Source organism: Zonotrichia albicollis, chromosome 20 (genome assembly GCF_047830755.1).
Source record: "Zonotrichia albicollis isolate bZonAlb1 chromosome 20, bZonAlb1.hap1, whole genome shotgun sequence".
Lineage (NCBI taxonomy): Eukaryota > Metazoa > Chordata > Aves > Passeriformes > Passerellidae > Zonotrichia > Zonotrichia albicollis.
The window spans coordinates 3,924,033-3,948,011 of NC_133838.1; the positions used below are offsets into that span (position 1 = coordinate 3,924,033).

The window sequence follows — 23,979 nt, forward strand, 5'->3', positions numbered from 1 at the left end:
GGTCCTGGGAAATTTAATACAGAAAATGGGGGGAGCAAACTAACAAACTTAAGAACACACCACAGCAACACAGTACTTAAGAAAATTAATACAGCATTACTTTCTAACACAACACATATAATATTCATTTTAATATTTGCAAAAAGCCAATCGTAAAATACAGGCATTTTTCACAATCCCCACTCTTATTCTTTGTAAATCATTTGGCTTGAGCAATATTTCTTATCTACTTGCATCTTCTGGACTATGCTGGCAAAATAAAACAGGGGATTACAAAAGGAAAAAATATATATGTAAACAGTTGTAACACATAAAATGAAAGATCTTCATTTCTTCTAATACATTACCTCACCAGCTAGGTTTTAACATTGTTTTCTCATTTTTGGACTGGTACCTGGGTTATTTTATGTATATATATATTTTTCTTCTTTGATTTCCTTTGCTTTTTCTAGAATGATTTTTCCGTGGTCATCAATTTTCAACAATCTGATATATTGAACTTTCCACAAACACCTCCTTCTTCGGCCAAATAAATAGTCCAAAGCCAACCTATTCTGATACCCTACAGTTTTTGTTTGACTTAGCTGACTTGATATTAACTCTAATGCTTGGGCAGCCTTATTTGCTACCATTTCTGTAACTGCTTGGCGTCTTGTAATACGATTCAACAGATGATTTGGAGTCAATATAGAGTTAGATTGCTGTGCTGGTTTTACCTTTTCGTTTATTATTTGTTTTTTTACTAAATCTTGAACCGTATCTTCAAGATTAAATTTAAAACAAATCCATCTCTCTACTTTTGGACATTCAATTCCAAATCTATTACCACTTTTTCCTAAGTTTCTTGTAGTCCAATAATTTACTCCCTTTTGCCTACAGGTTCTTAATTTGGATGGGTTATAACAGTGGCTGTTGACATGGGTGTGTGTAATAAAAGAGGAACTTTGGTTTCTTTCCATGTGATACTTTCTGTAGCATTTTTGACACAATCTTGCTGGTATCCCGAAAAGGAAAAGACAACAAATGAGTGCCAGAAACAGGAATAACAGAGATCCAGTACGGCTTATACTCCCACCTCCCATGCCTGTGAGGCTGCAACCCACAGCAGGTGTATTTGATCTTCTTGGTGGCAAAATATAGAGGCCAATCTGGTCTTGCCCTCTATTTCCTTGTCACTTTCTCCTAACTAATTTCCAGGCAAATTGTTTTTGACACCCTTTAACTGTGGTCTCCTACTGTTCCTCAGGTATCTTTCATTCAACAAGCACTAATGATTCCCATCCACAAAAACAAGTTATTACTTTAACACTTTTGGCAATAAGAGCATAAATTTTGTGAACCACAATACTCATTACTCTCACAATTCCAGCACTTATAATCCAGCTAGCATATCCAGTATTGGAATGAACCAAATAAAGTTTACTGATGGAAATGGTAATTCCCCTTCTCCCCTGTACGATTCCCAGGCTAAGGTCAGAATACAAAACCAGTCTTGATCCTTCTATCTGAAGTATTCCTCCCCAAAGGAGATGTTTTATTCAGGCAGTGCTCAAAACCAGTGATATAAGTGTTATCTTATTTCTTAATTCAGTGTTATTCTTTGTACATTTCTTAGATCATTTGAGTTTTTCTAAACAATTACCACTCAGTCCCCATTGGAAAGTCAGTTCGGTATCAGTCGGTTTAAATGTGATAGTCCATTCCTCAGGTTTCTTCACAAATCCTTTGATTCTGCTGGCATAAATCCACCCTCTTTCCGTGATTCTGATTGTTTCTTCAGTAGTACCTGGAAAGGACTTCTTAATAGCATAGTAATAAAAGAAAGATAATACTGCATTAACTTTTACCATTTGCTTTTCTTCCAAACTTTCTGGGTTTAGCTAAAAGCTTTCTCTACAGCAGCCTCTTCTTCTTCAGGAAAAAAAAACCTTCTCGTTAACAGCAAACAAAACACACAAAAGAAAAAAACCAAAAAACTTCTTGCTTAAGAAAAACAAACCGCTTTGTGAGGTTTGGAGAGTCATCAATCTTTGCTTTGATTTTTATCTTTTAGTGCTAGTCCCCCCTCCCCATCTCTTCACGGCCTTGCTATCAGTGCTGTTCTTTGCCCTTCCCCCGGTGCTGCCCCTTGGCTGCAGGGCCGGAGCAGGGGAGAGCAGCCACGGGCATGGGGACCCTGGGGATTGCCTTGGGTCTCTTTTGCCCTCTATCTCTCTCTCTCTCTCTTTCGGCCCCCTTACGGGGCCCACGCTGCCATCCTGGGCTCGGGACCCCGACAGTCTGGGAGCCCCCCCGGCAGTTCCGCCCCGGAGCCAGCCCGCTCCTGGCCGCAAACCTGTGTCCTCTGCTGCAGCACCGCCCGGGGCACCTCCATGGATCGGTCCCTGCCGCAGCCCCCGAGACCCCGTCGCTCGTAGGGAGCGCTCAGACACCTCCCAACCTTGACAACCCCAAACTTGGTGTGCCCAGGTGCTCCTGACATTCTTTTTCTTTCTCGTCAACCTACCCTCTTTTCCCTTCAAGCAGGGCCTGTTCTGCTAAGGCCTTTCTGGACCCCAGTGTGGCATTGAATAACCTCTTAACAACCATGTGTTAAGACACTTCCCTGCCTTTCATGCAAAAAACCTTCATTCACACTTCTGCTCTCTTCTAGCACCAAGATGTCATCACTTCACATTCTAACATCTCAGATTTTCCTAACTACCTCTCTACTTCAACTTCTCTCTTTCTTCTCTCTCAACTGTAACCTTTATGGGGTCGATATTTAATCCTCCCCTATTTCCTTCTCCAGCCTAAACTTTTTTGTTGATTTTTTTTTCCTTCATCCTCTTGGCGTAATTTCAAAACTCTAGCTATCATTTTCCTATTTTCTGATATCTCTTATTCTTAATTGCACTTGTAAGACTCTTCCCAATAAATTGCTACCTGCCCCTGGGACCAATAACACATCTCCCATCTAAATTTTAGTTTCTTCCCTCAATTACCACATCTTTAATGACTAGAAATGTAAAACTTTCTCTTTTTGCCCCTGTTACTTTCACTATATATTTGCTCACACTATAACCTTTTGGAACGTTTAACAGGCAGGTTCTCTCTCCCCCTGTGTCTATTACAAATTCTAATTCTTCTTCTCGGGGACCCACTTTTAAAGTTATCACAGGCTCCAGATGGTATTTGTCCCCCCCAAAAAATTAGAGCCTATGACTTTTTTTTTTTTATGTGCCCATTTCTTTAAAGATTTTCAGATCTTCTGCTTACTTAGGACCATTTCCCTTTTTCTCTCCAGTTTGTTTATCTATTTAGTTGGAGTTTCTTCTTTCCCCTCTAAAAGCTGTCCCTCAAAAACCTTTTGTTTTCACATTTCGCCTTTGATATGCTGTCCCATTCATGCTCTTGGTTATGTAATTACGATAACTATTCATGTATTTACTACCCTCCTCATTATTTTAACCCCACTCAGGAGGCACAGTTGGCATTTTGTCTTCTCTGGGGGTCCTTGCGGATTATCTTTTTCTTAAGCTTTTATTTCAGTTGCTCTGATTAATTGCATTTTTCTTGAGAAAAATATTATTTTAATTACCAACCACATCTCTTCTCAAGTATAAATGTTTGGACCTAAAAATTGGTCTAATTGTTCAGCTATGTCTATGGGATTCTCCAAATATCTCTTTTATTTATTTCTTAAAATTTCAGACTTCAGACGAAGTCAAAGGAGCATTTACAAACTCTGATCCGTCCCCTCCTATGAGAACCTCTCTTAATGGAAATAGACCAATCCCTTTATCCCATTCTTTCTGTATTTTTATCTTCTATAGCCTTTCTCCTGTATATTTAGGAAGAATCAGGAGAGGGCTTTCTTCTAACTGAACTTTTAGTGTTTCGATAAGGTGATTCCTTTAGAGTTTCTCTGAGCAGCCGGAGCTGTGGTTACCAAGGGAACGGAGCTCGGGGCAGGACAGGGAGACTCGGCGTGACTCAGAGTCTCGGTGCTCCAAAGGCGGGGTGTGCAGCCGGGATCGCCCGAGGGGCTGTTCCGGTGCAGACCGAGCTGGAGCGTGGATAGCTCCCGCATGGCTCACGGTGGCTGGTCGGGCAGAGGCAGAGCAGCCGACTGACCGCGGCTGCAGCGGCGGGAGCCGACAGAGTCAGGGCAGCCGGGGATGGGACAGACGGGACCCTCCTTCGGTGCGGTGAGCGCGGTAACCACGGTGCACACGGCAGGACAGATCCCCACCCCCTGCACGAACTGCGGAGCGGCCGCGGGCCAGGCGGCCGGAACTGGGACACACGGACTGGGACAGATGGACTGTGCCGGAGCCGGCGCAGGGGCTGGCGGGGTGCAGCTGCGAACGAGTGGGGGAACGAACGGCAATGGATGAGGTAATTTTGTTCTCAGCTTTGTACTTTCCCCGTTTTGCTTTTATTGCCTTTCAAAAATGTTATTTTCCTACAGCCTCCCCCCTCCCCAGCATGTGGTATACTATTTTTCTTCTGGATTAAACGGTTTTTACAAATAAATCCAGAGCTTAACAAATCTAAACTTCTGCTTGGATACTTTGAAATGGTCGACGAGCTAACTCACGACCTTCTCATATTGTTTTTCTCATCACCCTTTTATTTATCTTTTGGCAAATTATACATATTTCAGGTACTTGTTTTTCTACTCTAAAAGTCTCAGTGCACCCATAGTGCCTTAAAAAAATGATCACACAAAGCCTGAGTATCCCACCGGGCTTTTTGATACATGTCCTCTGCTATTCCCTAGTAAGTGTTTTATTATCTAATTGTCTTCCATCAAGATGTTTCTATTTCCCCGATTTATCTTGTTCGCCACCTATCTTGTTTTAATTTTAATTTTTTAATTTTTTTTTTTTTGCTTCTCTAAACTTTGGAATTTCCAATTTTTCTTCATTTGGAGTTAATATTAGCTCTTTCAGCTCTATTTTCTGCTGCATCTTTAGCTTCTTGATCTGCCAATTATTTCTTCTTATTTCTGGGTCTTTACCTTTTTGTGTCCTTTAATATGTACTATTGCTATCTCTCTTAGGTAATTTTAATGACTCTAAAACCTCGAAAATAAGTTTCTCATGTACTAATCTTTTTCATCTTTAATTAAGTAATCTCCCTTTTTAAATTTTTCTTGAGGCATGTGCTACTCTAAAGGCATCCCTTGAATCAATATATAACTCCTTTCTTTTGTGTTAAATTTTCTAATGCTCTTTTTAAGTATATAATTCACAAGTTTGCATGTTTTTTCTCATCAACTTCTGCATACCCTGTATTTTGCAAGGAGTTGTATTTCTGTTTGTTAACATAACTCCCAAAGGGCTGTCTTGGGGTATTTCTGTTGGTAATTTTTTCTGCTTTTCTTTTCCTGTATCCACCTTACTGTATTTCCGTCTCATTTTTCAATTTTCTATCTATTCGTCCCCTGCTTCCGTTTTTCACTTTTGTCCTAGTTTAGGACAAATTAGGGGGAAATCTCAAAAAGGGAGCCCCCCCCAAAACAAAACAAACCTCCAACCACCCCTCCTCCAACACCAGGTTCGGGAAGGAATTCCTCGGAGGAGCAAAGTGGAAAACAAAACCTATTTATTTACAAATAACAAAAAGAACACTCCCCAACACAAGAAAAGAAAAGGGACCAGACTGTGTTGTGAGGGCGCCGAGCTTCTGTCGCAGGCTTCGGGTGTCCTGGAGCTCTCAGGCCAGATCCGGAGCCGGTCCAGTATCTTCAGGGGAGGGTAAGAAAGAGAGAACAAAAGAAAAGGGAAAAAAAGAAAAAAAAACAGCGCAAAAAAAAAGCAGAAAGCAAGCAAGCAAGCAAGCAAGCAAGCAAGCGGCTAGCCAAGCCAAGCAGCAAAAGCCCAAAGCAAAAGTGCCTGGGCACACCCCACACCCCCCCCCCTCTTCCCCATCCGGCCACAGCAAGACGGCCGGGGGGGGGAGGGTGGAAGGCACAGCTGCCAGACACAACACACGATATGGGGATAAAGGCTGAAGGCTGTCACCCCACGACACTCCACCCCTTATCCCATATCGTGAACATACAGTAAAAAGCTTTCATTTCACTTACTCACACCTTTGACACTTACGCATTTCTCTCATCTTACTTGCTCAGACCTTTGACACTTACAGTTTCCTTCTGTCTCACATTCAACAAACAATGACATTCATATATGAGTCTCATCCCACAATCAGGTCTCCCTGAGGTACACACCGTGTTGTTCCATCTTTCTGCATTATCCACCATGTATTACCTGGTCCTTGAGCAAAGACAATCCCACGGATGGGTTTGTCTGTACTCGAGGCAGGGTTGATCCATACTGTCTTTCCCAACAAACCTCTGACATGGGCCACTGGGGCTTTATCCCCATCTACTATATTAAGGAGCTCAGACTGAGCAGGACCCGCTCGGTTGGTGGAACCTCGAGTGTTAACTAACCAGGTAGCCTTTGCCAGATGTTGCTCCCAGTTTCTTAAAGACCCCCCACCCAATGCTTTTAAGGTGGTTTTTAACAATCCATTGTACCTTTCCACCTTCCCTGCAGCTGGTGCATGATAGGGGATATGGTATACCCACTCGATGCCATGTTCCCTAGCCCAAGTATTAATAAGATTGTTTTTAAAATGAGTTCCATTATCCGACTCAATTCTCTCGGGAGTACCGTGCCTCCAAAGGACCTGCTTCTCAAGGCCCAAGATAGTGTTACGGGCAGTAGCATGGGACACAGGATAGGTTTCCAACCATCCTGTGGTGGCTTCTACCATGGTTAGTACATAGCGCTTGCCCTGGCGGGTTTGAGGCAGTGTGATGTAATCAATCTGCCAGGCCTCCCTGTATTTGTACTTAGACCACCGCCCCCCATACCAGAGGGGCTTCAGTCGCTTGGCCTGCTTAATGGCAGCGCACGTCTCACAGTCACAAATAACCTGAGAGATACTGTCCATGGTTAGATCCACCCCTCGGTCTCGTGCCCACTTATAGGTGGCATCTCTACCCTGGTGGCCTGAGGCATCGTGGGCCCATCGTGCTAAGAATAACTCTCCCTTATGCTCCCAGTCGAGATCTATCTTCAACTCCCCTATCTTTGCAGCCTGATGTACTTGCTGGTTGTTTTGCTGCTCTTCATTAGCTCTACTTCTGGGGACATGGGCATCTACATGGCGAACCTTCACAGGTAACTTCTCTAACCGGGTAGCGATATCCTTCCACTCTTCCGCAGCCCAAATTGGTTTTCCTCTGCGCTGCCAGCTGGCCTCCTTCCATCTCTTCAGCCATCCCCATAGAGCGTTGGCTGCCATCCAAGAATCGGTATACAAATAGAGCCTTGGCCACTTCTCTCTCTCTGCAATACCTAAGGCCAGTTGAATAGCTTTGATTTCAGCAAATTGACTAGATTCACCCTCTCCTTCAGTAGCCTCTGCAACCCATCGAGTGGGACTCCATACAGCTGCTTTCCACCTCCGTTTCATCCCTATGACACGACAAGAACCATCAGTGAATAGGGCGTAACGTGTTTCTTCTTCTGGCAACTGATTGTATGGCGGAGCTTCCTCAACCCGGGTCACTGGCTCTGGCTCCTCATCTGCGACACTAAAGCTTTCACCTTCGGGCCAATTTGTAATTATTTCTAGAATCCCAGGGCGATTTAACTTCCCAATTCGAGCGCGCTGCGTAATGAGGGCAATCCACTTACTCCAAGTAGCACTGGTGGCATGGTGGGTAGAGGGAACCTTTCCTCTGAACATCCATCCCAGCACCGGTAGTCGGGGTGCGAGAAGGAGTTGTGCCTCTGTACCAATCACCTCCGAGGCAGCTTGGACTCCTTCATAGGCGGCCAAGATTTCCTTTTCTGTTGGAGTATAGTTATCTTCAGACCCCCTGTAGCTCCTACTCCAAAATCCCAATGGTCGGCCTCGGGTCTCGCCAGGTAGCTTTTGCCAAAGGCTCCAGGACAGACCATGGCTCCCGGCTGCAGAGTAGAGCACGTTCTTCACATCTGGTCCTGTCCTGACTGGACCAAGGGCTACAGCATGAGCGATCTCCTGCTTGATCTGGACGAAAGCTTGCTGCTGCTCAGGGCCCCAATGGAAGTCATTCTTCTTGCGGGTAACCAAATAAAGGGGTCTCACAATCTGACTATACTCAGGGATGTGCATCCTCCAGAAACCTATAGCACCTAAGAAAGCTTGTGTCTCCTTCTTATCAGTTGGTGGGGACATAGCAGTGATTTTGTTAATAACATCCGCAGGAATCTGACGCCGTCCATCTTGCCACTTCACCCCCAAGAACTGAATTTCTCGGGCAGGTCCCTTGACTTTGCTCTTCTTAATGGCAAATCCGGCGTCCAGGAGAATATGAATTATCTTCTCTCCTTTTTCGAACACTTCTATTGCCGTGTTCCCCCAAACAATGATATCATCAATATATTGTAAATGTTCTGGAGCCTCACCCTCTTCTAGTGCAGCCTGGATCAGTCCATGACAGATGGTAGGACTGTGTTTCCACCCCTGGGGCAATCGGTTCCAGGTATACTGCACTCCCCTCCATGTAAAAGCAAACTGAGGCCTGCATTCTGCTGCCAGAGGGATGGAGAAAAACGCGTTAGCTATATCAATGGTCGCGTACCACTTTGCTGCCTTGGACTCCAGCTCGTACTGCAGTTCCAGTATGTCCGGTACAGCCGCACTCAGTGGTGGAGTCACTTCATTCAAGGCACGATAGTCTACAGTCAATCTCCATTCTCCATCAGATTTTCGCACGGGCCAGATAGGGCTGTTAAAGGGTGAGTGGGTTTTACTGACCACCCCTTGGCTCTCCAGCTCTCGAATCATCTTGTGGATGGGGATCACGGCATCTCGATTCGTCCGGTACTGCCTGCGATGCACTGTTGAGGTGGCAATTGGCACTCGCTGCTCCTCTACCTTCAAGAGTCCTACTGCAGATGGGTTCTCTGATAGTCCAGACAAGGTATTCAATTGTTTAATACCCTCTATCTCCACTGCAGCTATTCCAAAAGCCCACCTGAATCCCTTAGGATCTTTGTAGTAGCCATTCCGGAGGAAGTCTATGCCCAAAATACACGGAGCCTCTGGACCAGTCACAATCGGATGTTCCTGCCACTCCTTCCCAGTCAAGCTCACCTCAGCTTCCAACAAAGTCAACTGTTGTGATCCCCCCGTCACTCCAGCAATGGAAACAGGTTCTGTCCCCACGTGTTCCGATGGCATTAAGGTACATTGTGATCCAGTGTCAACCAATGCTTCATAGTCTTGTGGCTCTGATGTGCCAGGCCATCTGATCCACACCTTCCAAAAAACCCGGTTCTCCCGTGCCTCTTCCTGGCTGGAGGCAGGGCCCCTCTAAGCCAGATTGTCCTTCTTTCCTTGGGCATATGCCTTGGAAGTTCCTTCAAGGGGATCGGACATGTCATCGTCATCGTCATACTTAACATCTCGGCTACGAGCGACCGGAGCTGCTATCTTTTTGGTTATACTTTCTCTTTTCTTCAAATCACGCACCCGTTGTGCCAAAACAGCGGTGGGTTTTCCATCCCATCTCCTCATGTCTTCTCCAGACTCACGCAGGAAAAACCATAACTCAGCCCGTGGGATGTACCTTCTCTCCCCATCAAAGGAGCGCCGGCGTTGGACACCAGGGCTTCTAATTTGTACGGCTGAGATTTGAATAAGGTCCTCCTTAATCTCTTCCCGGAGTTTCTTATGATTCTCCTCTATTTTGTCTTCTAGTTTCTGCAGTCGGGTTTCCACTGCTGCAATTCTGGCATGAGTTGGGCCATGCACAGCATCTGCGTACGCTCGAAGCTTCTTTGCCATATCGAGCACAGTCTCATATGTATCATCTCGCTTCATTATTGCTAGGGCAGAAGCGTATTCAGGTGGCCCAAGTCGCACAAGTTTCCTCCACATTATCGGAGTGCATGGTACCAGGTCCGGATTCCTAGTTGTTGTGTCATCTGAGAAAATGAGCTCTGCGACCGCCATCTCTCTCAGGCGTTGGATCCCCTGTTCTATGGTCTTCCACCGTGTCTGCTGCATATAGAGATCATCCGTACACAGGTACCGTTCTGCTACGCTTCTTAGGACCCGTTCCCAGAGGCTGTGAGGGTTAGCCCCCCTCATCACACCTTGATCGATGGCAGGATCATGTGACAGGGATCCCAAATGCCTCACTTCAGTACCATCCAAAATCGTAACCTCCCCTGCAGCATCCCAAAGGCGGACTAACCAACTAATAATAGATTCGTCAGGTTGTCGGCTGTAATCCTTTCTTAGGCCTCTGAGGTCCTTCAGAGAAAAGGAGTCAATATTGGCTCCAGATTCTGTGCCCCTTGATGTGGCCTCTGATTTTGGTGAGGGTCCTTCTTCTGCATCATCGTCATCATCCTCCACCTTCCGATCGGTCTTGCCTTTACACTTTCCACCTCTTGTATTAGCTGCAACAGCCATGGTTTGGGGCCTATTGTCTGATTCAGCTGCTAGCCTGGAGCCTGGGATGTTAGCTGCAGCCTGGGTCACTGGGATAGTAACTAACTTATCTCCCTGTTCCCTTTCTGCTATCTGCTGCTCCACAGTATCTAGCAGAGTACGGTAAACAAACTCCAAGGCCCAGCTCACTGCAGTAATCCTTTCTTCCTTAGTATTACCATGGCACTTCTCCCTCAAATACTTTGCCAGCTCGACTGGATTCTGAATTTGATCAGATGGAAAGTCCCAGTCTATAGGATCAGAAAATTCCTTTAAAGTCTGGCCCATATCCTCCCATTTCCCACTCCAGTCAAGATTTTTCCTGCTTTGTTTTACTCCTGAATCAGGAGTCTCTCTAACCCCTCTAGAAATCTCAGCTTTCATTTTATATACACTCCAGACAGTATAGACAAGGCTTAATAAATTAAATGCCAGAAAGATGGTTTCTTTCAAACTCAGGGGAAAGTCAGTATTTTCTAATAGAGATGTCAACAATTTGTAGGAGAAGAAGGAAGACAAAGGCTGAAAAGCCCCTTCCTCTTCTTCTCCCCAAACAAACTGAGTACACAGCCATGACAACAATCCATACATTCCTGAAATAAAGTCCAGCATTGTTATCCGACACATCATCACACATAAGGCCAGCACAATGATTATTCTGGTTAGTGCCCCCCGCTTACAAAAGCTACTTATTAGGGACAACATCAGAGCTATTTTGGGGTAAGGAAATAACCCTAGGGACCACAAAGGTATTAAAACTTCAAAAGCCCCTAGGGACCAGAAAAACCGGCAAGCTTCCACTCCAAATGACATTATGAATCACCAATATGCCCACAAAACAACCAAAACCAAAATATTATTGTTATAGGTTTTTTTTCCACTCTTTTTGGCCTCCGACTTTCCCGGCCAACTCACCAAAAAGTATACTGTCCTAGTTTAGGACAAATTAGGGGGAAATCTCAAAAAGGGAGCCCCCCCCAAAACAAAACAAACCTCCAACCACCCCTCCTCCAACACCAGGTTCGGGAAGGAATTCCTCGGAGGAGCAAAGTGGAAAACAAAACCTATTTATTTACAAATAACAAAAAGAACACTCCCCAACACAAGAAAAGAAAAGGGACCAGACTGTGTTGTGAGGGCGCCGAGCTTCTGTCGCAGGCTTCGGGTGTCCTGGAGCTCTCAGGCCAGATCCGGAGCCGGTCCAGTATCTTCAGGGGAGGGTAAGAAAGAGAGAACAAAAGAAAAGGGAAAAAAAGAAAAAAAACCAGCGCAAAAAAAAAAGCAGAAAGCAAGCAAGCAAGCAAGCAAGCAAGCAAGCGGCTAGCCAAGCCAAGCAGCAAAAGCCCAAAGCAAAAGTGCCTGGGCACACCCCACACCCCCCCCCCCTCTTCCCCATCCGGCCACAGCAAGACGGCCGGGGGGGGAGGGGTGGAAGGCACAGCTGCCAGACACAACACACGATATGGGGATAAAGGCTGAAGGCTGTCACCCCACGACAACTTTTTACTAACAACTTAAATACCACTTTTCTTTCAACTACTTACACCCAAAAAAACCCCTTTTTCTCACACTGCTTGTCAATACAATCCACCTCCCTCCAAGGAGATATGGTAAGGCTTAAAATGCACAATCGACATTACCTATACTTTCATTCATCTACATTCACTCACTTTTATTTCTCATTCACTTTCACATATTCCTTCACACTCTCAAGACAGAAAGTGGATCCTTATTGCTAGAAAATCACAGGTCCTTGTGGCCCCCTCTTTCGCTCTGGGGTTGACCTCCAGGTCTCAGTGTCACCAGGCCCCCGAGAAGGGCCTGACTCTGCTGCCTCTGGCGTCCGTTCCCCTGTGAGGCTGTCTGCATGTCCTTCACACTCTTCAGCTACGGCCCCCTCACACACCCAGGGAACGCCAGCTTGGTTCGCAGGTCACTCACTCCTCTTCGGCCCAGAAGCCCCCACCTACCCGGGAGCTACAGCCTGGTGTGCAGGTCACTCACTCCTCTTTCCACTGCCTCCCCCTTCCCACCTGCCCGGGAAGTTGAGGCTGACTTTGTGTGGGTCTCACTCACACACACCACAAAACAACAATAAGGTACCTTTTACTTTCACATCACCTATTACAAGTTTAGGTGTTACTGGCCAGTCTCAGTGCTATTGGATATCCCTCAACCCAGCTGTGTTATCCAAGCCAAAATGCTCTGGGGCAATTTTTCCCTCAGTCCTGCCATGTTGTCCAACCCCAGATGCTCTTGGGTATTTTTCCCTAAATTCAGCTGTGTTGTTCAACCCCAGATGCTCTTGGGCATTTTCTGTCCCTCAACCCAGCGGTGTGGTACAACTACAGATGCTCTTGGGCATTTAATTTGTTTTGCTGTGTTGTCCAACCCTGGATGTTCTTGGGCATTTTTTATCCCTCAATCTGGCTGTGTTGTTCAACCCTGGATCTTGTTGGGCAAAAATTTTTCCCTCAGTCTAGCTGTGTTGTCCAACCCTGGATGCTGTTGGGTAAAATTTTAATCCCTCAATCTAGTTGTGTTGTCCCACCGTGAGTGTTCTTGGGCATATCCTCACTCCGACAGAATTCTGCTCAACCCTGCTCTTGGATGCTCTTAGAATATAAATCCCTCAACCCAGCAGGTTTTAGGGGCCCCTCCTGTCCCGTTTCCTAGTGGATTGGGTGAGGAAACCTTGCTGCCTACCTCCGAGGGGTCCAACCCCTCCCTGAGACCCAGTCCCAGTCACCCCGGGGGGTTCTTTCACTCTCTTATCACTCGCTTTGTCTCTTTACTGGCCGCTTTTCTCGCGAAAAGAGGAAAACGAGACTCCTCACTCACTTGGCAGGTCTGGGACAACCAGCCTGCCTCTCATTCACACACATTCATCCCCTCCCTGTACCTGCCCCCCGCCCGAGAAATACTTACCAATCCTTTTTCCTTCCCGGGTTCTTCGTGCGCACTACTACACTTAGGGGACCAATTACCGCAGTTGTAGGGAGCCTTTTTTTTCCTTCTCTCTGTTATATTGCCTCCTTTTGTCCACAGATCGCAACCTGCGTCTGTCGGTCACTTCAGGGGAAACAAAGCGAGGCTGCCAAATAGGGCAGGGCGTGCCTTCCCCACTCTGACTCTCCTAAAGCACAGGCAGCGAGGTGTTAGCAACCATCCTCTGCTACCAAATTGTGAAGAACGCCAATCGGTTGTTTTCAAAATTTAAAAGTAAAAAATATGGTTATAAAAATAGTAACACAATTAGAGTAATAACAATTTGGACAAATTGAATTAGGACAATACGAGATAATAAAAACAAAGAATTATGGACGTCCGGGTACCTTTTTCTGGGCATCACGAGCCCAAAAAAGACCCCTGCTAACAAAGGACTAACCATTAAGAACAATAGCCCGTTGCATATTCATACACTTCATACATGATGCATAAATTCCATTCAAACACAGGATTCTGTCTGGTCAGTGTCAGCTTCTTCCTTCTAATCCTAACAGCACCTCCAAGGTGGGAAGAAGTTCATTTCTTCTGATAAGAAGGCAATAAATTCCCTTTCTCTGAAAGATTTAGGTGTCCTGTGGCTGCTATCTCGCTGCAAGCCCTTTCTGTTAAACAAAGCATCTTACATAGCATAGTTTCTGTTTTAACAATTTTTATAACCTAAAACTATATTTAACACAGTACTTAAGAGAATTAATACAGCATTTCTTTCTTACACAACACATATAATATTCATTTTAATATTTGCAAAAAGCCAATCATAAAATACATGCATTTTTCACAGGGGGGTTTCAGGTAGCTCTGGGGTGAATTTTGGAGGGAAATGGGGGGGTCTGAGAGTCCTGGGGAGTTTTGGGGGTCTTGGGGAGGGTTTGGGGGTCCAGGGTGATTCTAGGCCAACCCTGGGGGACTCTGGGGGGTTTGGGGTTCCTGGAGAGGTCTCGGGGGAGAATTGGGGGTCCCGGGGGGTCCCAGGCCCACCCTGAACCAAGGTCTGGGGGTTTCAGGGGGAGGGGGCACAGCAGGGGTTCCTCCCCCCCCCCCCGTTTTTGGAGGGTCTCCCATGGTGCCCCCTCCCCAAAAAGCTCTGAGGGCCCCCTGAAGTGGCTGCTGTTCCACCGGCCGGTGCCCCCTGATCCAGGACAGCCCCACTGAGTCTGGCAGGTTCTGGGGGGATTTGTGGGGATTTTGGGGTTTTGCGAGGCTGTTTGAGAATTTCAGGGTGGCTTTTTTGGGCTTTGGGGGATTTTGTTAGGAATTTGGGGGGAATTATTGGGGGTTTTTGGGAGAATTATTGGGTTTAGAGATGCTTATGTGATTTTGGGGGGTTTTGTTGATTTGGGGGGTTTTGGATTTGGGGTGTTTTGTTGGGGTTGTGGGGGTTTTGGGGGGGAATTTATTGAAATTTTTGGGAGTTTTATAAAATTTTGGTGAGTTCCACTGGGATTTTTGGTGTATCTCTGGAGTTTTTGAGGGTTTTCTTATATTAGTCCAGTCCCTTCCAGTATGATCCAAAGATGGCCCCACTGTGCTCCCAGTCCCTGCCAGTAAGAGCCAGTTGTGCTCCACATGGTTCCAGTTGCTCTCTTTCACCCTCATTTGTTCCAGTCCCTCCCATTACACCCTCCCAGTATGTCCCAGTATAGCCCAGTTCCCTCCAGCATGTTCCCAGACACTCCCAGTTGCTCCCAGTTGGGTTTTTTGGGGGATGTTTGGAGAATGAAGCAGTCCAAGGCTGAGCGGAAAAGGCCCCTCGGGGGGACATCAGGGGGTGCCGGTGGCGGCTGCCGGCAGAGGCAGCCTGGAGGAGCAGAGCCCTGTGTGCCGCAGGAGCCCAAAGTGGGGAGCCCAGAGAGGGGGGAGCGCCGCCATGGGCGGGAGCCTCAAGAGCCTGGAGAGGGGCAGGGGGGACTCCTTGGAGCCGCTGCAGCCCCGAGCAGAGAATGAGGGGAGAAGGGAGCCCGGGAGCCCAAACAGCCCCGGCATCCCGAAATGGGGAGAGCGAAGAGGGGGGAGCTTTTGGGATCGCTGGGACTGCCAGCAGCCTTGGCAGGGCGGGCACCGAGGAGAAGGGGGACCCCCAATCTAAGTGTGACCCCCTGCAGCTGGGACAGGGGGGAACCCTTGAACACCCAAGGGGAGGGACCAGGGACAGGGAACTCCTGGGAGGCTTTTCCAGGGCTGAATCTGGGTGTTTGGAAGGTTTTCGTGAAGTACAGATGGCCGGTGACTGGTAGAGATGGACTTGGGCAGAGGGACCTTCAAACTCAATATGCTCATCCCTTGTTTTCCCCAAACCAGGATTTCCCATTGCCAACCCCTGGGAGTCTGTGAGGAAGATGCCCTGGGACACTGAAGCAGGTGAGGAGGAAGTCAGTGCCCCTTTCCCCTCTGTGCTGCTCCGTAGCCCAGCCCAGTATGGCCCTGGCTGCAGCTCAGCCCTGCGGGGAATCTCCTTGCCCTTGCCTGTGGCACAGACGCAAATCCCATCCTGTCCTTGTCCTTCCTCCCCCAGGAGGGGGGGAGGAGGAGAGCAGGAGCTGAGCATGGAGAGCAGGGGGAACAAATGCCCGCAGCAGAACCTGGTGGAAGAAGCCATTTTGAGCGGCTCCATGGCGCAGGAAGCCAACGGGGAGGAAAAGCGCCGGAGATGCCGCACGAGGAGGGGCTGCAAATGCAGCTGGCAGGGATCTGAGGAGGAAAGAGCCAGCCTGGGCTGGGAAGGCGGCCAGAGATCAAGCCAGAGCTCTGAGCTGGTGCTCCATGAACAGCTCCATGATGGGGAGAAGCCCCACACATGTGTGGAGTGTGGGAAGAGCTTCAGGTGGAACTATAAGCTCATTGAGCACCAGAGGACCCACACTGGGGAACGGCCGTTCGAGTGTGGGGAGTGTGGGATGAGCTTCAGCCGGAGCTCCCACCTGACCAGCCACCAGAGGACCCACACTGGGGAGAGGCCCTACGAGTGTAGGGAGTGTGGACAGAGCTTCAGGCAGAGCTCCAGCCTGATCAGCCACCAGAGAACCCACACTGGGGAACAGCCCCATGAGTGTGGGGAGTGTGGGAAGAGCTTCAGCGGGAGCTCTGACCTGATCAAGCACCAGAGGATCCACACTGGGGAACGACCCTACGAGTATGGGGAATGTGGGAAGAGCTTTAGGGACCATGACACCCTGATCAGGCACCAAAAGATCCACACTAGGGAGAGGCCTTACGAGTGTTCCGAGTGTGGGAATAGATTTCGGTTCAACTCCCATCTCCTCCTGCACAATCTGAGTCACGCAGAGGAGAGGGCCCTCTTCTGCCCTGAGTGTGGGAAGGGATTTAAGTACAACTGCCAACTCATCACCCACCGGCGCATCCACACAGGGGAGAGACCCTACAAGTGTAGAGAATGTGGGAAGAGCTTCTCACAGAGCTCTCAATTTGACCCGACACCAATACAGCCACCGATAAGGGAAGCCCTGCTAGTGCCCTGAGTGCAGGAAGAGCTTCGTGCTCTGCTCCAGCTCCATCCCCCACTGGAGGAGGCACTTGGGGCACAGCCCTGGTGACCCACTTTCCCTGTGATCCATGTTGGGAACACACCTGGCTTCTTATTCTTTTGGTTTGGCCTTAATTTTCTTGTCTTTTCCATCTCTTTGCAGTCCAAAAGTGAAGAGGGATCAATCTTTCACCTCAAAACCACTCAAATCATACTGAAAACAGGTCAATCTTAACACAAAAGGGCTCAATCCTACCTCAAATTGCTTGTTCCCACCTCAAAATCTCAATCCTATGCCAAACTGACTCCATTCCACAGGTACCAGGGTGAGATGGGGTTGGAAGGAGATGGGAGAAATGGGATCCCAATTTGGGAGCGATAGGATGGGATGGGAGCGTAGGAGCGATTGGACGGGGATTGTGTGGGGCAGGGTGTGTGGGATGTATTTGATAGCAAATAAAACTCTCAGACTTACTGCTTTCTCTCCCGTTCATGTTCAGTCCGTTGCAGTTCTGTTTGCAGAGCGCCCCCTCACAGTTGCCGCCCTTGGCCTGAGCCTGCCCCTTTTCCCTCAGGGTTCCCGCCCTTTCCCTGTCCCCTTTCCCCTCACGGTTCGACCTTCGGGAACAGGGGAGGAGGAGGAGGAAGAGGCTGAGCGGCAGCAGAAGCAGCTGGAGAAGGGGAGAGGGAACCCTGGAGTCGCCGCAGCCCTGGGAGCATCACCCCCCATCCTGCAGGTGCCCGGGGAAGGGGGAGCTCGGCCCAAACCTGCTGGGGGGTGCCTGGGTTTGGGATTTTTTTCAGGGGAAGTTTGGAGCTGGCAGGGCTCCAAAGCCGAGCCACAGATGGCCCTCGGGGGAACATCCGGGTTCCCCAGGAGGTGTTTTTGGAGGGTCCCAGGGCCAGCAGTGGCTGCTCCCAGTATGAGCCCAGTCCCTCCCAGTCATTCCCTATGATGATGCAATTTGATCCCAGCACAGTCCCAGTTCTTCCCAATTTCATCTAGTGTGTTCCCAGTTCTCCCAGTTGTCCCTAGCATAGTCCTAGGCACTCCCAGTATGATCCCAGTCTCTCCCACCAGGTCCCTAGTCCTTCCCACTTGCCCCCAGCGTGTTTCCAGTTCCCCCAGCACATTCCCAGTGGCTCCTAGTCCGGTCCCAGTCACCACCCATATGGGCTCAGACACTCCCAGTATATCCCAGTTGCCCTGAACATTCTCATAGTCATTGCCAGGCACTCCCAGTTACCTTAGGGTGGTTCACTTGCCCCCTGTTTTATCCCAGTTGCTCCCAGTTCCTCTAATTCTGTTGGCTCCCAGCATGGGCCTGGTAACTCCCAGTAACCCCCAGTCAGGGTCCAATCACACCCACTCTGATCCCAGTATGATTGTAGCCACTCCCAGTATGATCCCAGTCACTTGCAGTCTAATTCCAGTTGCTCTCAGACACTCCCAGTACGATTTCAGTGCCCCCAGTGTTATCCCAGTTGCTCCCTGTCAATGCCAGCATGACCCCAGTAGCCTCCAGTATGATCCTAGTGTCTCCCTGTCTCTCCTAGTTTATCCCAGTTGCTTCCAGCTTGTTCTCAGTCACTCCCACTTCTTCCCAGTTGCTTTCAGCATCATTCCAGTTGCTCCCAGTCAATCCCTCCATCATTCCAGTCCCTCTCAGAGTCATCCCAGTTGGTCCTAGCATGGGCCCAGCTGTTCCCAGTGTGCTTCCATCACTCCCCTATGGTTACAGACACTCCCAGTATGGTCCCAATTGAACTCAGTTGTCCCTGGTATAGTCCCAGTCACTCCCCATATGATCCCAGTCCCTCCCAGCATGGTCTCACTCACTGCCAGTTACCTGCAGTGTGGTCCCAGTTCTCCTCAGCATGGTCCTGGTTGTTCCTGTGTGGTTCCAGTCATCTCAGTATGGTTACATATTGAGAGTTTTTGCAGATTGAGGAGTTTTTGTTAGACAATGCCCATATTCAGCCAAAGCACAATCCAGCCTGCTTGTACTAATGGACAATGGACACATGCACAAACAATGAATAATGGACATATTCAGAAATTGGGTTGGTATATCCTTGAAAGAGATACAAGAAGAAGAGTCATCAGGACTCAGCAAGTTTGTCAGCAAGCTTGGGAAAGTAAGAAAAAAGTAAGTAATGGGTGGGTGTCGTGGGTTGACTAAATGATGCTTTTATCCCCAATTGTCTCATTCTGTTTATGCTGAATAATAAGTTGTACACCTTTAAGACTTGTTCCAGAGAGTGAAGGGGGAGAGAAGAAGAGGCAGGTTTTTTTCAGACACTGCACTCACTTCTCCACATTCCTGCTCTGGACTGTGTTGTCTGTGGATGGACAGACAGCGGGACAGAGCTCTCTTTTGCTTTTAGTTAGTTTAGCTAGCTGAGGCAAAGGAGACAAAGAAGTTCCCTGGACTGTGGGTTTTTTCCCCTTTTCTTTGGAGCTGTTCAAACCTGCTCTGGACTGAACACCAGAAGAGCACCAGCAGCTACATCTGTGGCCACTGGGCCAGGCCTGGCCTGCGACATTTCCAGCACCAGAGGGACTGATCAGAGACTTAGTGAGCTGAGCTGCAACCCAGGGAGGGGACTTTCTCAGTTTCTCAGTCATCTCTTTTGGAGCGGCAAGGGGTTTTATTGTTTAATAAACAGGTTTTTCCACCTTTCTCCAAGGAGGTATTTTCTCCAGGACTGATTGGGGGAAGGGGCTGATTTAATCTGCTTTGCTACTGGAGCCCTTTTGGGATTCTCTTCCAAATTTGCTCTGAACCAGGACAAATACATCTATTGGTGCCCAATGCATGGCTCAAGAAGGTGGAAAAAAGCTCTATTGATTGTATGTTGGTTGTGCTCACTCTCTAGTAAGTTAAAGCAGTCAGTAGCCATGTTGCTTGAATTCCTAATGTCTCTTGGGGTGGAGGCCTTCACGTGGTTCTGGTCTCTAGAGCTTTTTGAGGTTTCAATACCTTTCTGGTCACTAGGATTATTGTCCATAACCCGTAATTTTTATGGTAGTGCGGCACGGATTGGAATAGCTGTTGTGCTGGCCTTGGTGATAATGATTTATAGGGCATTTACAAAGATACTGGAGTCTGTTTATGATATTTATGGTTTATGGTTTCTTCGTCCTACCCTGCATCCCAGTTCCAGTAGTATGTTTTGGGAATTTATTAGTAATTGCACCCAGTTTGTTAGAGGAGGAGCAGGGAATGAGGCTTTCCAGCCTTTCCTTTCCTTCTTCTCCTTTGAATCTGTTATGCCACTTTTTGAGAATGTTCAGTTTCCCCTGAATGTTAAAGAGACCATCTTTCTGGTATTTAATCTGGTATTTAATCAAGCTTCCTCTATATGGTCTGCAGCTTCTCTAGAATGAGGGCTGAGATATCCAGAGGAGTTGGTGAGACCCTTGTCCCAGAAGCAGATGCAGGCGTGAAAAATCCTAAGTGGTGTGGAGAATGGGAAAATACAGGCTAAACCCTGAAGGAATATTCTGATCCTGTAGACTGGGATTTTCCACGGGAACAAATTCAGAACCCAGCTGAGGTGGGGAAATACCTAAAAACAAAGTGCCATGATCATTCTAAAGAGAAAAGGCTCATTGCAATAAGCTGGGCCCTGGCCTATGCTTATCCCACTCTGTTAGATACTGTCGGGTAGCAGACAGAGGCAGGGGGGCAGGGAGATAAATCAGCTATCCCAGTCAGGCTACAGCCAACAGCCCAGGTTCAAAGCCAGCAGCTAAACCAGATAGTGAGCCTAAGCCAGCAGCTAAACCAGACAATAAGCCTCAACCAATGGCTGTTGCTACCAGCACTAGAAGTGGGAAATGCATGGACAAGACTGATCGACCAGTGGATGATGATGATGATGATGATGATGCAGCAGGAGAAGGACCCTCAATGCCTCCTGACATAAAATCAGGAGTCAAACCAGCAGGCGCAAGATCAGAAGCCAATATTGAGTCCTTTTCTCTGAAGGACCTTTGTGGCCTACAGAAGGATTACACCTAATGACCTGATGAATCCATAATTAGTTGGCTGGTCCGTCTCTGGGATGCTGCAGGTGAGGCTACAATTCTGGATGGCACTGAAGCAAGGTATTTGGGATCCCTGTCACAGGATCCTGTCATCGACCAAGGAATGATGATGGGGACTACTCCACACAGTCTCTGGGCACGGGTCTTGGAAAATGTAGCACAAAGATACCTGTGCAGATGATCTCTATATGCAACAAACCCAGTGGAAGACCATAAAGCAAGGGATCCAACACCTGAGAGAAATGGCAGTGGCAAAGATTATCTTCTCAGATGATGTAACAACTAGGAACCCAGACTTGGTACCATGCACGTCTGTGATGTGGCGGAAACTTGTACGACTTGTGCCACATGAATATGCTTCTGCCTTAGCCATAATGAAGTGGGATGAGAGGGATGAGACTGTGCTGGATATGGCAATGAAGCTCTGAGCATATGTAGATGCTGTGCATGGCCCAACACATGCCAGAATTGCAGCAGTAGAAACATGTCTGCAGAAATTAGAGGACAAGATAGAGGAGAATCATAAGAAGTTCAGAGAGGAGATTAAAGAAGACCTTCTCCAAATCTCAGCAGTACAGATCAGAGGTTCTGGTAGCCAACACAGATGTTACCCCGATGGCAAGAGAAGGTACACCCCACGAGCTGAGCTGTGGTTCTACCTGCGTCATTGTGGAGAAAACATGAAGAAATGGGATAGAAAATCTACTGCTGCTCTGGCACAACGGGTGCATGAACTGAAGGAAGCCACCAGAAGGAAAGCAGCTCCAGTTGCCCATAGCCGAACTGCCAGGTATGATGATGATGACATGTCCGATCCCCTTGAAGGAACATCCAAGACATATGCCCAGGGAAAGAAAGATAAGAAGGCTTAGAGGGGCCCCGCCTCTAGCCAGGTAGAGGCCAGGGAAAACCGTGTTTTCTGGTCTGAGTGGATTCGTTGGCCTGGCACGGAACCACAAGAGTACAAAGCTTTGGTCGATACTGCTGTGCAATGCACATTAATCCCATCGAGACATGTGGAGACAGAGTCTGTTTCTATTGCTGGTGTGACAGGGGGATCCCAGGATTTCACTTTGGTGGAAGCTGATGTGAGCCTGACTGGGAATGAGTGGAAGAAGCATCCTATTGTGACTGGCCCAGAGGCCCCATGTATTTTGGGCATAGACTTCCTCCGAAGTGGGTATTTCAAAGACCCAAAACGACTCAAGTGGGCATTTGGGATAGCAGCTGTAGTGACAGAGGGCATGCAGCAACTGAACACCTTGCCTGGACTGTCTGAGAATCCATCTGCAGTAGGAGTCCTGACGGGAGAAGAGCAATAGGTGCCAATTGCCACTTCCATAGTGCATCGACGACAGTACAAGAACCACTCGAGATGCTGTGATGCCCATCCATAAGATGATCCAAGAGCTGGAGAGCCAAGGAGTGGTCAGCAAAACTCACTCACCCTTCAACAGCCCCGCTTGGCCTGTGCACAGGTCTGACAGAGAATGGAGGTTGACTGTGGACTATTGTGGCTTGAATGAAGTGACTCCACCGCTGAGCGCTGCTGTGCTGGACATGCTGGAACTCCAGTACGAGCTGGAGTCCAAGGCAGCAAAGTGGTACTCCACTGCTGACATTGCTAACGCGTTTGTCTCCGTTCCTCTGGCAGCAGAATGCAGGCCTCAGTTGGCTTTCACCTGGAGGGGCGTGCAGTGCACCTGAAACCAACTGCCCCAGGGGTGGAAGCACAGCCCCACCATCTGCCATGGACTGATCCAGGCTGCACTGGAAAAGGGTGAGGCTCCAGAACACCTGCAGTACATGGATGACATCATTGTGTGGGGGAACACAGCAATGGAAGTATTTGAGAAAGGAGAGAGGATCATCAGGATTCTGCTAGAAGCCGGCTTTGCCATTAAGAAGAGAAAAGTCAAGGGATCTGCTCAAGAAATCCAGTTCCTGGGAGTGAAGTGCCAAGACAGACGGCATGAGATTCCCACTGAGGTCATCAACAAGACCACAGCTATGTCCCCACCAACTAGCAATAAGGAAACGCAAGCTTTCCTGGGTGCCATAGGTTTTTGGAGGATGCACATTCCCGAATACAGTCAGATCATGAGCCCTCTCTACCTGGTTACCTGCAAGAAGAATGAGTTCCACTGGGGCCCTGAACAACAACAAGCCTTTGCCCAGATCAAGCAGATCGCTCATGCAGTAGCCCTTGGCCCGGCCAGGACAGGACCAGAGGTAAAGAATATGCTCTACTCTGCAGCAGGGAACCATGGCTTGTCCTGGAGCCTTTGGCAGAAGATGCCTGGGGAGACTCGAGGCTGACCACTGGGATTTTGGAGTTGAAGCTACAGAGGGTCCAAAGCCAACTACACTTCCACAGAGAAGGAAATCTTGGCTGCCTATGAAGGAGTCCAGGCTGCCTCAGAGGTGATTGGCACGGAAGCACAACTCCTCCTGGCACCCCGACTACCGGTGCTGGGGTGCATGTTCAAAGGCAAGGTTCCTTCCACCCACCACGCCATTGATGCTACATGGAGTAAATGGATTGCTCTGATCACACAGCGTGCCCGTATAGGTGAACTGAATCACCCTGGGATTTTGGAGATAATTACAAACTGGCCAGAAGGTGAGAACTTTGGTCGGAATGATGAAGAGGAACAAGAACCAGTGACACGTGCGTAAAAGGCTCCTCCCTATAACCAACTGCCCCCAGAAGAAACACGCTACGCTCTTTTCACTGACGGTTCCTGTCACATCGTAGGGATGAACCAGAAGTGGAAAGCAGCCGTATGGAGCCCCACACGACAGGTTGGACAAGCTACTGAAGGAGAAGGTGGATCAAGTCAACTTGCAGAACTCAAAGCTGTTCAGCTGGCCCTGGACATTGCTGAGAGACAGAAATGGCCAAAGCTCTATCTTTATACTGATTCATGGATGGTAGCCAATG

The 23,979-nt window shown here is 48.2% G+C and overlaps 1 protein-coding gene across 1 annotated transcript in view; it reads left to right on the forward strand.

Annotated features, from left to right (window-relative positions):
• Positions 1 to 23,979, forward strand: part of LOC141731341 (uncharacterized) — a 412,011-nt gene that overhangs the window by 146,022 nt on the left and 242,010 nt on the right. Inside the window, 2 exon segments of the mRNA XM_074555961.1 lie at positions 9,852 to 9,859; positions 16,251 to 16,893. Of these exon segments, the coding sequence (XP_074412062.1) occupies positions 9,852 to 9,859; positions 16,251 to 16,893 (651 nt within the window).